Below are 14,878 nucleotides of genomic sequence, written 5' to 3' on the forward strand. Positions count from 1 at the left end.
CTTGATGTTCATTTCATTTAGCAATGCATTATTAAAATCAAAACTTATTTAATGGACCAGAGTTAACAATGAGCAGTTGCCCTTAACAAAGACTAATGAATATTGTAACATGTATTGCTCATTGGTAATGTTAGTTAATGTATAAACCTTGCAAAAATGTGTTACCATAATGCTTATAAAGCTAAATAGTGGTAAGTTTATATAGTTAATACCAATCAGGCAAAACCATTATGACCATCTTCCTAATATTGTGTTGGTCCCCCCTTTTGGTGCCAAATCAGCCCTGACCCGTCGAGGCATGGACTCCACTAGACCCCTGAAGGTGTGCTATGGTATCTGGTACCAAGATGTTAGCAGCAAATCCTTTAATCCTGTAAGTTGCGAGGTGGGGCCTCCATGGATCGGACTTGTTTGTTCAGTACACACTTCTTGAGCAGTTTGAGCTCCAGTAGCTCGTCTGTTTGATGAACAGGAGCCGTGATGAACTGTTCTGATCATTTATTCTGGAAATAAATGTTCCAGTATTTCACAATTTAAGGACGAGAGTGATGAACATCAGCGGAGGAAGCAGATCCCCTCGCTCCTGACATCTGCGCAGATCTGCATAACACACACATATCTCACACACCAACACACAGTCCACAATTAAAACTAATTTAAACTACAACATTATCTTCATTTTATTTAAAGCTATGCTTTAAAAACGATGAAATTCTGAGGATCCATGGCATGAGGAAATCATGGTTGATAAAGAATCTGCCCTTCTTACGTAACGTGTAAAGCCAAAATCATATTTCAACATCTGACATATTTACACAAGATTACAGGTTCAGTCCCAGTTAGATTTGATCTGGTCTCTGTACAGTTAGAGAGATCATATCTCTGCTTTATCAGGAAACTACTAAATTAAACTAGTATCCATTTCATGCAGGCCTCTTGTCCTGGTTAGTGTTTGAACACTGACATCTGCCGTTCAAATCTCTGTTAGCTCGGGAAACACGCTGGATTGGTGTAATCTTCTCTATAATATCATACAGTCTATTTCTATCTATCTAAAAAAATTGTTTATTTATCACTTTAAACCCCATAGTTCTAAAAATAAAAATAAACATTTAATAAAAATAGCCGACCCGATCACGTTTTGGTAGAGACTCTTATTTTGGAATCGGAACCTTGGGAAAATACTTTTATTTTGTAATCTGACCAACCGCTCAAACGCGGAAATGTCCAGACAACAAAATCAGAGAATGAATAATAACACACATGAACAGCGATTGGATTTCAGAAGTTACTGTAGAATCTATCTGAAATGGTTTGCTTTATGTTGATGTCTTTTATTAAGAGAGTACACACAGAATAGCACTTGTTAACCTAGTCATGGTTTGGGTGTTGTTACTGTATTTCTCCTGAGGATGTTTAAACGCGTGTTTAGATCAGGCTGTTTAGTGCGAACTGCGCATGTCATTCTGACCTGGATCACAACATTCGTGCTGTTTCTGCACAACACAGGTACTTTTACATCTATAGTGTGTGTGTGTGTGTGTGTGTGTGTGTGCGTGTCTGTCTGTGTGTGAGAGAGTGTGTGTCTGTGTGTGTGAGTGTGTGTCTGTGAGAGAGAGAATTTCTGTGTGTGTGTGTGTGTGTGTGTGTGTGTGAGAGAGTGTGTGTCTGTGTGAGTGAGTGAGTGTGTGTCTGTGTCTCACTGTGTGTCTGTGAGTGTCTGTGTGTGTATGTGTGTGTGTGTGAGAGAGAGAGAGAGAGAGAGAGAGAGAGAGTGTCTGTGTGAGAGAGTGTGTGTCTGTGAGAGAGAGAATTTCTGTGTGTAAGAGTGTTTGTCTGTGAACGTGTCTGTGTGCGTAAGACTGTGTCTCTGTGAGTGTGTCTCTGTGAGTGTGTGTGAGTGAGTGTGTCTCTGTGAGTGTGTCTGTGAGTGTGTCTGTGAGTGTGTGTGAGTGAGTGTGTCTCTGTGAGTGTGTCTCTGTGAGTGTGTCTCTGTGAGTGTGTCTCTGTGAGTGTGTCTCTGTGAGTGTGTCTCTGTGAGTGAGTGTGTCTCTGTGAGTGTCTCTGTGAGTGTGTCTGTGAGTGTGTGTGTGAGTGAGTGTGTCTCTGTGAGTGTGTCTCTGTGAGTGTGTCTCTGTGAGTCTGTGTCTCTGAGTGTGTGTGCGTGTGTGTGTGTGAGTGTGTCTCTGTGAGTGTGCGTGTCTGTGTCTCTGTGAGTCTGTGTCTCTGTGAGTCTGTGTCTCTGAGTGTGTGTGCGTGTGTGTGTGTGAGTGTGTCTCTGTGAGTGTGTGTGCAAGACTGTGTGTCTCTGTGAGTGTGTGTTTCTGTGTGTCTGTGTCTGTTTGTTACATGAACTAACAATGTAAAATACTTCTACAGCATTTCCTCATCTGAATGTTAATCTCTATATTTACTCGAACAGTTTTAAGGTCTAAATGTGTATCTTTTAACATTAGCCAATGAGCTGTGAACATTTCTAACATTTACAAAAGTCAATGTAAAAATATATTTCTCAATGTTAGTTCATGTTAAACACACACACACACACGCTCATATATAGAGTGTATTTGTGTCTGTATGTGGACTGTGTGTTGGTGTGTGAGATATGATGTGTGTGTTGTGCAGATCTGCGCAGATGTCAGGAGCGAGGGGATCTGCTTCCTCCGCTGATGTTCATGGCTCTCGTCCTGCTCTCCGTCCTGCTGTACTTCAGCGTGTCTCTCATGGATCCCGGCTTCGTTCTGTCGGACAGCAGCTCTGAGGAGGTGTGATGGACAAACTCAGGTGTGTGTAAGATCTGCCAGACATCATCATAACTGAGCTTCTGCTCTCTCTCAGGCGGCCTCAGCGGATCGTGATGGAGAACTGGAGGAGATGATTCCTCAAGAGCAGAGCTCGCTGAAGCAGCGGCGCTGTGGGTTCTGCTTCCTGCTGGTACTGCAGTCACACTGACCCACAGTCAACGTCGAGCTTCCAGTTCAGTCTGTTGAGTTTGTTTCTCTTTTTACCAGCAACCAATGAGGGCCAAGCACTGTCGGGCGTGCCAGCGCTGCGTGAGGCGATTCGACCATCACTGCCCCTGGATCGACAACTGTGTCGGCGAGAGGAACCACAGATGGTTCCTGCTGTACCTGTGTGTGCAGTTCGCCGTGGTGGCGTGGGGTCTGCAGACTGCGTGGTGAGTGTGTGTGTGTGTGTGTGTGAGTGAGTGAGTGTGAGTGTGAGCAGAACATTTTTAACTTGATCCGAGGGCCAGAGCGTTTATTGAGTAAGTGTAAAGATGTTTTAGCACAACATAACCATGACATATTACAAACATTAAAGTAGACACACTTTGTGAATTCAACAATGTGATGATGGTATGACTGTTTTGAAATGTTTTTCATTGCATAATGTTTCACAATTTTTAAAAATAGGTTGCATTATGTATTGCACAAAAATGGAAAAAGGTAAAAATTAATACATAAATGAAAAAATGTAACTAAATACATTTGAATAAGATAAAAAGTGATTGAAGTAAATAATTCACATTTTATGTAAGTAAATAAATAATAACTAAATAAATAAATGTGATTAAAATAACTTAAAATGATTGAAATAAATAAATCCAATTTGATCTAAATAAATAAATATGATTTAAATAAATAATGCAATTTTTAAATAGTGTGCATTACTAAAAACCCAGTAAAAACTGTAAAAATAAATAATAAAATAAGATTACACTAAACACATATATGACTAACATAAACTAAATTGACTTAAATAAAAACTAAATAAATGTGATTGAAATACATTTATAAAATGTAAATATTATGCATCGTTAGAAAAATGTACAGAAAACGGTTAAAGTACAAATAAATAAATAATCAAATTAAGATTAAACTAATTAAATACATTGGATTAAAATAAGAAAGTGATTCAAATACATAAATCAAATTTTATGTAAATAAATGAATAAATGTGATTAAAATAGCTTAAAATATATTGTAATAAATAAAAAAAATGATTTAAATAAATAAAATATGTGGGATTAAACTAACTTAATATTAAACAAAATTTGGCTTAAATAAATAAATGTGATTAAAAAACATTTTTAAAAATATGCATTATTAGAAAAATGTACAGAAAAACGGTTAAAGTAAAAATCTATAAATAAGAAAAATAAGAAATATAACTAAATACATTTGATTAAAATAAAAAATTCAAGTAAATAAATCGAATTTTATGTAAATAAATAAACAAAAAAATTATTTAAATAAAATATGTAAAAAATAATAAAGTACAAATAAATAAATAATAAAACTAAATGTACGTTTTGATTAAAATAAACACATTGGTTTAAATAAATAAATGTGATTAAAATAACTTAAAATTATTGAAATAAATATGATCTAAATAAATAAATGATTTAAATAAATAATGCAGTTTTTAAATAGTGTGCATTACTAGAAAAACCCAGTAAAAACTGTAAAAATAAATAATAAAATAAGATTAAACTAAACACATATATGACTAACATAAACTAAATTGACTTAAATAAAAACGAAATAAATGTGATTCAAATACATTTAGAAAATGTAAATATTATGCATTGTACAGAAAACGGTTAAAGTACAAATAAATAAATAATCAAATTAAGATTAAACTAATTAAATACAATGGATTAAAATAAGAAAGTGATTCAAATACATAAATCAAATTTTATGTAAATAAATGAATAAATGTGATTAAAATAGCTTAAAATATATTGTAATAAATAAAAAAAATGATTTAAATAAATAAAATATGTGGGATTAAACTAACTTAATATTAAACAAAATTTGGTTTAAATAAATAAATGTGATTAAAAAACATTTTTAAAAATATGCATTATTAGAAAAATGTACAGAAAAACGGTTAAAGTAAAAATCTATAAATAAGAAAAATAAGAAATATAACTAAATACATTTGATTAAAATAAAAAATTCAAGTAAATAAATCGAATTTTATGTAAATAAATAAACAAAAAAATTATTTAAATAAAATATGAAAAAATAATAAAGTACAAATAAATAAATAATAAAACTAAATGTACGTTTTGATTAAAATAAACACATTGGTTTAAATAAATAAATGTGATTAAAATAACTTAAAATTATTGAAATAAATATGATCTAAATAAATAAATGATTTAAATAAATAATGCAATTTTTAAATAGTGTGCATTACTAGAAAAACCCAGTAAAAACTGTAAAAATAAATAATAAAATAAGATTGAACTAAACACATATATGACTAACATAAACTAAATTGACTTAAATAAAAACGAAATAAATGTGATTCAAATACATTTAGAAAATGTAAATATTATGCATTGTACAGAAAACGGTTAAAAAATACAAATAAACAAATAATAAAATTAAGATTAAACTAATTAAATACATTTGATTAAAAAAGAAAGTGATTTAAATGCATAAATCTAATTTTATGTAAATAAATGAATAAATGTGATTAAAATAGCTTAATTATATTGCAATACATTTTTTTATTTAAATAAATAAAATATGTAAAACTTGGATTAAACAAAAAAAAAACTAAAAATAATAATATGCATTATTAGAAGAATGTACAGAAAAACTGTCAAAATATAAAAATAAATAAATAATACAAATATACCTAATTACATTTGATTAAAATAAAAAAATGCAAGTAAATAAATCGAATTTTATGTAAACAAATAAACAAAAAAGTTTAAATAAATAAAATATGTAAAAATAATAAAGTAAAAATAAATAAATAATTGTTTAGATTAAATTAATAATAATGTTTTGATTAAAATGTGATTAAAATGCATACAAATTGGATTTAAATAAATAATCTAACATTACAGTAGAAAAAAAGACATGATGCAACATAATTAGAAAAACAAAGTACTTTCCAAAAAAATTTTTGCACATGTTTATAATATAATTTTTCCGCAGTATTAATGGGTTCTTTATAGATGATCATATATTTGAGGAGGGGGGTCCTTCGCATGAGGGTGGTATTTAAAGGACTGAATCATGCACAGCTTTATTACGCTGATTTGCCCTCTCCCCTCATTCCACTCTGAGCGGTGTTGATCAGATTAAGATGCTGTGAAACACTAATGATATAAGAGTTGATTAACCCGGAGCGCATGTGTCCCAGGTCCGGCGTGGTCTTCGCAGCCTCGTGGCAGCAGTGGTTCACTCAGAACGGGTTCCTGCTGGCGGCCATTGGCGTGACCGGCGTGTTTTCTGTGGTGCTGCTGCTCCTGCTGTGCATTCACCTGTACCTGGCCTCCGCCAACACCACCACATGGGAGTTCATGTCCCGCCACCGCATCATCTACCTCAAGCACTGCGACTCCGAGGAGAACCCGTTCGACAGAGGGGTCGTCTGCAACCTGTGGGACTTCTTCTGCGTCTGCGGGACGGTAACGTGGGAGCGGATCTACAGCAGACACGCCAGCGGGACTGTATGACTGATGCTCATGTCATTCACTTTATGTTGTAAACCTGCAGGGAACATGTACAGTATCTATTTGATAAACTGATAACTAGGCGCTAATCATTATGTGACACAATCACTGGTTGTTCATTCATTCAATGTGCTAAAACATACTAGTAATGTGTTAAAAAATGCTAGCAACGTGCTAATCTGTTAGCAGTGTGTGCTTAAACATGTTTGCAACATGTTAAATCATGCTAGCAATGGGTTAAAACATGTTAGCAATGTACTCATTCATGCTAGAAACGTGTTAAAACATTAGTGAGCTAAAACATGCTATTTCATGCTAGCAACATATTAAAACATTAGTGAGCTAAAACATGTTAAAACGTGCTATTTCATGCTAGCAACATATTAAAACATCAGTGAGCTAAAACATGTTAAAACGTGCTATTTCATGCTAGCAACATATTAAAACATTAGTGAGCTAAAACATGTTAAAACATGCTATTTCATGCTAGCAACATATTAAAACATTAGTGAGCTAAAACATGTTAAAACATGCTATTTCATGCTAGCAACATATTAAAACATTAGTGAGCTAAAACATGTTAAAACGTGCTATTTCATGCTAGCAACATATTAAAACATTAGTGAGCTAAAACATGTTAAAACATGCTATTTCATGCTAGCAACATATTAAAACATCAGTGAGCTAAAACATGTTAAAACATGCTATTTCATGCTAGCAACATATTAAAACATTAGTGAGCTAAAACATGTTAAAACGTGCTATTTCATGCTAGCAACATATTAAAACATTAGTGAGCTAAAACATGTTAAAACATGCTATTTCATGCTAGCAACATATTAAAACATTAGTGAGCTAAAACATGTTAAAACATGCTATTTCATGCTAGCAACATATTAAAACATTAGTGAGCTAAAACATGTTAAAACATGCTATTTCATGCTAGCAACATATTAAAACATTAGTGAGCTAAAACATGTTAAAACATGCTATTTCATGCTAGCAACATATTAAAACATTAGTGAGCTAAAACATGTTAAAACATGCTATTTCATGCTAGCAACATATTAAAACATTAGTGAGCTAAAATATGTTAAAACATGCTATTTCATGCTAGCAACATATTAAAACATCAGTGAGCTAAAACATGTTAAAACGTGCTATTTCATGCTAGCAACATATTAAAACATTAGTGAGCTAAAACATGTTAAAACGTGCTATTTCATGCTAGCAACATATTAAAACATTAGTGAGCTAAAACATGTTAAAACATGCTATTTCATGCTAGCAACATTTTAACAATTGTTGCGTCCGAAATCGAATACTTCCCTACTATATAGTACACCAACAGAGTAGTATATCTGAAATACAGTAGGCAAAAAGTCTGAAGTGGGCATTCTATGGACACTTTACTATCCCATGAGGCCACGGGAGAGGATTTATGATTGGAGGTGAAGTGACGCAACTAGGTCACATGATCATGAGAACATGGCAAACGTAGTATGTCCGGATTACATGTTACAATGTGTTAAAACATGTTAGCAGCATATTAAATAATTTTAGTAAACATGTTAAATTTAGCTAGCAACATACGCATTAATGTTAGCAACATGTTAAAACATGTTAACAAAGTGATAAAACGTGACATATTAGCAATGTGTTAAAATGCTAGGAGCATGTTAAGTGGTTAGCATGTTAATTTAAACATGTTAGCAGCATGTTAATTCATGTTAGCAATGTGTTTAAGCATGTTAGCAACATATCCATGCTAGCAATATGTTAAGATATTTTAACAACATGATAATTCATACTAGCAACATGTTTGATAAGACATGCTAATGCTGTTTGATTAATCATGCTAGCTAAACATTAAAATGTTTGTAACATGATAATTCGTGCTAACAATGTACTAAAACATGTTAGCAAAATGCTAAATAATGCCAGACACATGTTAAGACATGCTAGCAACATGATAAAACATGCTAGGAAGCTTATGAAACTTTCAAACAAGGCTTTGTAAAGCCAATATAAAAGTTTGCACAGACAAACCTTACTTTCTAGTTTACATTGTTTTTATTAACTAAACTGTTTTCTACTCATGTGTTGCATGATGGATGCCTGGTTCTGGTCACATAATGAGGGATGGGTTGTTTAGTTCTCAAGAGTTTCGATTGGTTTGTGAGGTTAATAAAGTTTTGCACAATGTTTATTGACTCTCAAATGAATGATTCTTCTGAGCCAGAACCAATGCTTGACCGAATGAACCCATGAGTGGTGACTGAAACACTTTCAGTCATGTCTGTCTTGAAATGAACTACAAACTAGTGAACTACAACTACAAACTAGTGAACTACAACTACAAACTAGTGAACTACAGACTAGTGAACTACAGACTAGTGAACTACAACTACAAACTAGTTTAGATTAGATTAGATTAGATTCAACTTTATTGTCATTACACAAGTACAAGTAAAAGGCAACGAAATGCAGTTTAGGTCTAACCAGAAGTGCAATAGCAGCAAGTGCAGGATATACAACGTTTGCATAAGTGCAGGACATGGATATGTACTGAATATATATAAATATATCTATAAATAGAGAGATGGTTATTACTATAAACAGAATTTACAGGTGAATATGTACAGTGAATAATATACAGATGGTTATTACTATAAACAGAATTTACAGGTGGATATGTACTATGAAATATAATATAATATACAGATGGCTATTACTATAAACAGAATTTTACGGATAGAGGTATACAATGATATGCTGGGTGAGAGGAGTCCTTGAGGATGCTGCGAGCTCGATGCAGGCAGCGTTTCCTCTGGATGTGCTCGATGGCAGGTAGTGGAGTCCCTGTGATGCGCTGGGCAGTTTTCACCACCCGCTGCAGTGCCTTGCGCTCCGCAACAGAGCAGCTCCCATACCATACTGCCACACAGTTGGTCAGGATGCTTTCTATTGCGCAGCGATAGAAGTTCACCAGGATAGCCGAGGAGAACTAGTGAACTACAACTAAACTAGTGAACTACAAACTAGTGAACTACAACTACAAACTAGTTAACTACAAACTAGTGAACTACAACTAAACTAGTGAACTACAAACTAGTGAACTACAACTACAAACTAGTGAACTACAAACTAGTGAACTACAACTACAAACTAGTGATCTACAAACTAGTGAAATACAACTACAATTTAGTGAACTACAACTACAAACTAGTGAAATACAAACTAGTGAACTACAACTACAAACTACTGAACTACAACTAGTGAACTACAACTACAAACTAGTGAACTACAACTACAAACTAGTGAAATACAGACTAGTGAACTACAGACTAGTTAACTACAACTACAAACTAGTGAACTACAACTACAAACTAGTGAACTACAAACTAGTGAACTACAACTACAAACTAGTGAACTACAACTACAAACTAGTGAACTACAGCTAAACTAGTGAACTACAACTACAAACTAGTGAACTACAAACTAGTGAACTACAACTACAAACTAGTGAACTACAACTACAACTAGTGAACTAAACTAGTGAACTACAACTACAAACTAGTGAACTACAAACTAGTGAATTACAACTACAAACTAGTGAACTACAACTACAAACTAGTGAAATACAAACTAGTGAACTACAGACTAGTGAACTACAACTACAAACTAGTGAACTACAAACTAGTGAACTACAACTAAACTAGTGAACTACAAACTAGTGAACTACAAACTTGTGGACTACAACTACAAACTAGTGAACTACAACTACAAACTAGTGAACTACAACTACAAACTAGTGAAATACAAACTAGTGAACTACAGACTAGTGAACTACAACTACAAACTAGTGAACTACAACTAAACTAGTGAACTACAAACTAGTGAACTACAACTACAAACTAGTGAACTACAACTAAACTAGTGAACTACAAACTAGTGAACTACAACTACAAACTAGTGATCTACAAACTAGTGAAATACAACTACAATTTAGTGAACTACAACTACAAACTAGTGAAATACAAACTAGTGAACTACAACTACAAACTACTGAACTACAACTACAAACTAGTGATCTACAAACTAGTGAAATACAACTACAATTTAGTGAACTACAACTACAAACTAGTGAAATACAAACTAGTGAACTACAACTACAAACTACTGAACTACAACTAGTGAACTACAACTACAAACTAGTGAACTACAACTACAAACTAGTGAAATACAGACTAGTGAACTACAGACTAGTTAACTACAACTACAAACTAGTGAACTACAACTACAAACTAGTGAACTACAAACTAGTGAACTACAACTACAAACTAGTGAACTACAACTACAAACTAGTGAACTACAGCTAAACTAGTGAACTACAACTACAAACTAGTGAACTACAAACTAGTGAACTACAAACTAGTGAACTACAACTACAAACTAGTGAACTACAACTACAACTAGTGAACTAAACTAGTGAACTACAACTACAAACTAGTGAACTACAAACTAGTGAATTACAACTACAAACTATTGAACTACAACTACAAACTAGTGAAATACAAACTAGTGAACTACAGACTAGTGAACTACAACTACAAACTAGTGAACTACAACTAAACTAGTGAACTACAAACTAGTGAACTACAAACTTGTGGACTACAACTACAAACTAGTGAACTACAACTACAAACTAGTGAACTACAACTACAAACTAGTGAAATACAAACTAGTGAACTACAGACTAGTGAACTACAACTACAAACTAGTGAACTACAACTAAACTAGTGAACTACAAACTAGTGAACTACAACTACAAACTAGTGAACTACAAACTAGTGAAAAACAACTACAATTTAGTGAACTACAACTACAAACTAGTGAAATACAAACTAGTGAACTACAAACTAGTGAACTACAAACTAGTGAACTACAACTACAAACTAGTGAAATACAGACTAGTGAACTACAGACTAGTGAACTACAACTACAAACTAGTGAACTACAACTAAAAACTAGTGAACTACAAACTAGTGAACTACAACTACAAACTAGTGAACTACAACTACAAACTAGTGAACTACAGCTAAACTAGTGAACTACAACTACAAACTAGTGAACTACAAACTAGTGAACTACAAACTAGTGAACTACAAACTAGTGAACTACAACTACAAACTAGTGAACTACAACTACAAACTAGTGAACTACAAACTAGTGAACTACAACTACAAACTAGTGAAATACAAACTAATGAACTACAGACTAGTGAACTACAACTACAAACTAGTGAACTACAACTACAAACTAGTGAACTACAAACTAGTGAACTACAACTACAAACTAGTGAACTACAACTACAAACTAGTGAACTACAGCTAAACTAGTGAACTACAACTACAAACTAGTGAACTACAACTACAAACTAGTGAACTACAAACTAGTGAACTACAACTACAAACTAGTGAACTACAACTACAAACTAGTGAACTACAGCTAAACTAGTGAACTACAACTACAAACTAGTGAACTACAACTACAACTAGTGAACTAAACTAGTGAACTACAACTACAAACTAGTGAACTACAAACTAGTGAACTACAAACTAGTGAACTACAACTACAAACTAGTGAACTACAACTACAAACTAGTGAAATACAAACTAGTGAACTACAGACTAGTGAACTACAACTACAAACTAGTGAACTACAAACTAGTGAACTACAACTAAACTAGTGAACTACAAACTAGTGAACTACAAACTAGTGAACTACAAACTTGTGGACTACAACTACAAACTAGTGAACTACAACTACAAACTAGTGAACTACAAACTAGTGAACTACAACTACAAACTAGTGAACTACAACTACAAACTAGTGAACTACAAACTAGTGAACTACAACTAAACTAGTGAACTACAAACTAGTGAACTACAACTACAAACTAGTGAACTACAAACTAGTGAACTACAACTAGTCGTACAACAAAGGTTAATGCTGCCTTCACGTGCCATCGGAAATTTGATAATTCCGACTTCTGAAGTCGTGATTACGAGCTCGTTGCATTCAAGTTTCAGAATGTGAGGGCGTTCATGTGCAATTTTTACCTCGGAAACTCGTATTTACGATAATTCCGATAGCATGTGAAGGCAGCATAAGAACTAGTTTTGTAGTCCATTTCTATCCACACTTGTGTAAAACACTACACTGAGATATTTAATCAGAAAGGTCGTGATTTTTGTATCGACATTTAGCCTTTATTTGACACGACAGTGGAGAAGTGATAGTAAAGTGGAGAAGATTCGTATAACTCGAACTCATGACCTTGGCGTTCTTTGTGCCTCTCTATTGTTAGAACTACAGGAATTAGGGGCCATTCAGACGTTTTGAAACAAAAGGTTTAAAGCCACAATGTCATTTTTCGCCACTAGAGGTCACTTATTCAAAACAAAGGCGTAGCTTGATGACGCTTTGATTTGGCGGAGCTTTTATGATGTCGTATGTGGGGTAACCAAGCGGCACCTCCCGCAGTTTCTCTTGAGGCCAATACAGAAGTGACTTAAACTGCAATTCATCGACTGGTCACTAGAGACAGACTCCAGAAGGAGCAGAATCTCATTGAGCTCATGTTAAAATGCAATCACGCTTGCACACTGCCTCCAAAACCTTCGTCCGTCAAAAAAAATTCGGAACAGGTTCGATTTTCTGCGTTTTTCGCATCCGTTTTTCCCATCAACAGTGCTGATGCCCAACCTAAAACTGCTGGCAATGGTGGTGAATGAATCGCCAGTTGCTCAGATACCTACAATTATATATACAAATATTATTGAATCAAAAATACTACAAATATTATTATATCACAGCTATGATTATAGCACACCAAGTCCCTGTAAACCGTGTGTGTGTGTGTGTGATTCATACCTTAGACATACTGCCAGTCTCTGTTCAGGATCAATTGATTCACGGAAATTGGTGGTCTTCTTTTTAATATGTGGCTCCAGTATCGCTAGCAAAGCATCAAACTGAGCCACTGACAAGTAAACTTTGAATCGGTCTGGATAATCCCGCAGCTCCTTGATAAGGAGGTGGAACTCTCCTTCCTCTCTACGTGATCGCAGGAGTGGATAGACCCAATATTTCCTCTTTCTTTTTCTCTTTTTTTAAGAAGAGAGAGGACAAAAAAATCATCCTCACTACTCGAAGACGCCATTTTGTATTGTTTTGCGGGGTTTTTTTCCGTAACGCATTCATTAAAGTCCCAGTGAACCGGAAGTTGCAACCGACTTTATTTCAGTGATTTGACGTATTTCCGAGAGAAACGGAATACTAAATGAGCAGAACAGAGGGCGTGGTTTGTATTTTCCTCCCGGTAACCTGATTGGATATAGAAACATAGGCGTTTCATTCAAAAAACGCACCTCCTCGCCATCTCTGTTCGCGGGCAGCAGACTGTCAGTTGAATGGGCGTGTTTAATGATGGCATGTCGGCGTCTAAGCCCAAGCCGTCAAAGAGACGTCATCAAAAAAGGCCCACCAATGTAGAGGGGAGGAGCATTTTCAGATTTTGATTAAAGATTACGAAGCCAAATAATTTTTTGATGCGGATTGACTTGCACGGATGGATTGTTCACCACAAAACGAGCAATTTGCGCTAACAAAGTAAATATAATCAATTTTGATTTCACAAGGACTTTAATACGCATTGGACTCAGTGTGCAAGGTCTGTGCGTGACGAATTTTTCGCATCACGAATACGAAAAAACGCTTGTGAAAATTTCAGACTCAGTGTGCAAAGGCCTTTACAGTCTGGGACAAATTGTGGTTTTGGTCTATATGGCTAATTTTGCCCTTCATGAGGGGGGTGCATTTTTTTTATAACTCATTCGTTTACATTATATAAAGCCTTAAAGTTCTGCATAATTAAGGGCGTGGCCACTTTGAGTGACAGGTGGATTGCCATTTGTCTGCTGTCTGTTAGTCAACGCATCACCTCAGCTCCGCCCACGTCCCGCCTCTTTGCCCATTTACAGTTTTCCAGGTGTGACGTGCTGCCAAGATGGCGACGGCCAGCTCATCCCTACTTTACGAGTCAAAACGGCTCTTCAGAATCCTATGGTTAAAGTCACGGACACTACGTCCATATTTTTTACAGTCTATGGGGTAACACAGCGCTGTTTTATCATATTAGATACATTTGAGTGTGTTGGAAGTTATGTGATGGTACTAATATGCTATAATGTTATAATGCTACACTGTGCGTTTGCTTGGCGCTACTACTAGATCTATATTAGGCATGCATGGAGAAACATGGTATTTGCGGTATATCAACAAAACTAGATTTAAACAATAAGACTAACTGTGTTGAGCTATATAACAATA

At 34.6% G+C, this 14,878-nt stretch overlaps 1 protein-coding gene across 2 annotated transcripts; it reads left to right on the plus strand.

Annotated features, from left to right (window-relative positions):
• Positions 1-1,189: 1,189 nt before the first annotated feature.
• On the plus strand, positions 1,190-8,695 carry zdhhc12a (zDHHC palmitoyltransferase 12a). 2 transcript variants are annotated; one of them, XM_079827054.1, is made up of 5 exons: positions 1,190-1,509; positions 2,626-2,765; positions 2,839-2,914; positions 3,012-3,178; positions 6,169-8,695. In XM_079827054.1, exons 1-5 carry the CDS (start codon positions 1,413-1,415, stop codon positions 6,514-6,516), a joined length of 828 nt encoding a protein of 275 aa, XP_079683180.1. In that variant the 5' UTR covers positions 1,190-1,412; the 3' UTR covers positions 6,517-8,695. The 2 variants fall into 2 exon arrangements, with proteins under 2 accessions (XP_079683180.1, XP_079683181.1); XM_079827055.1 differs by having other exon boundaries at positions 1,218-1,509; positions 2,839-2,934.
• The last annotated feature ends 6,183 nt before the right edge of the window (positions 8,696-14,878 follow it).

This window comes from Gobio gobio (genome assembly GCF_949357685.1).
Source record: "Gobio gobio genome assembly, chromosome: 10".
In the NCBI taxonomy this organism is placed as follows: Eukaryota; Metazoa; Chordata; class Actinopteri; order Cypriniformes; family Gobionidae; genus Gobio; species Gobio gobio.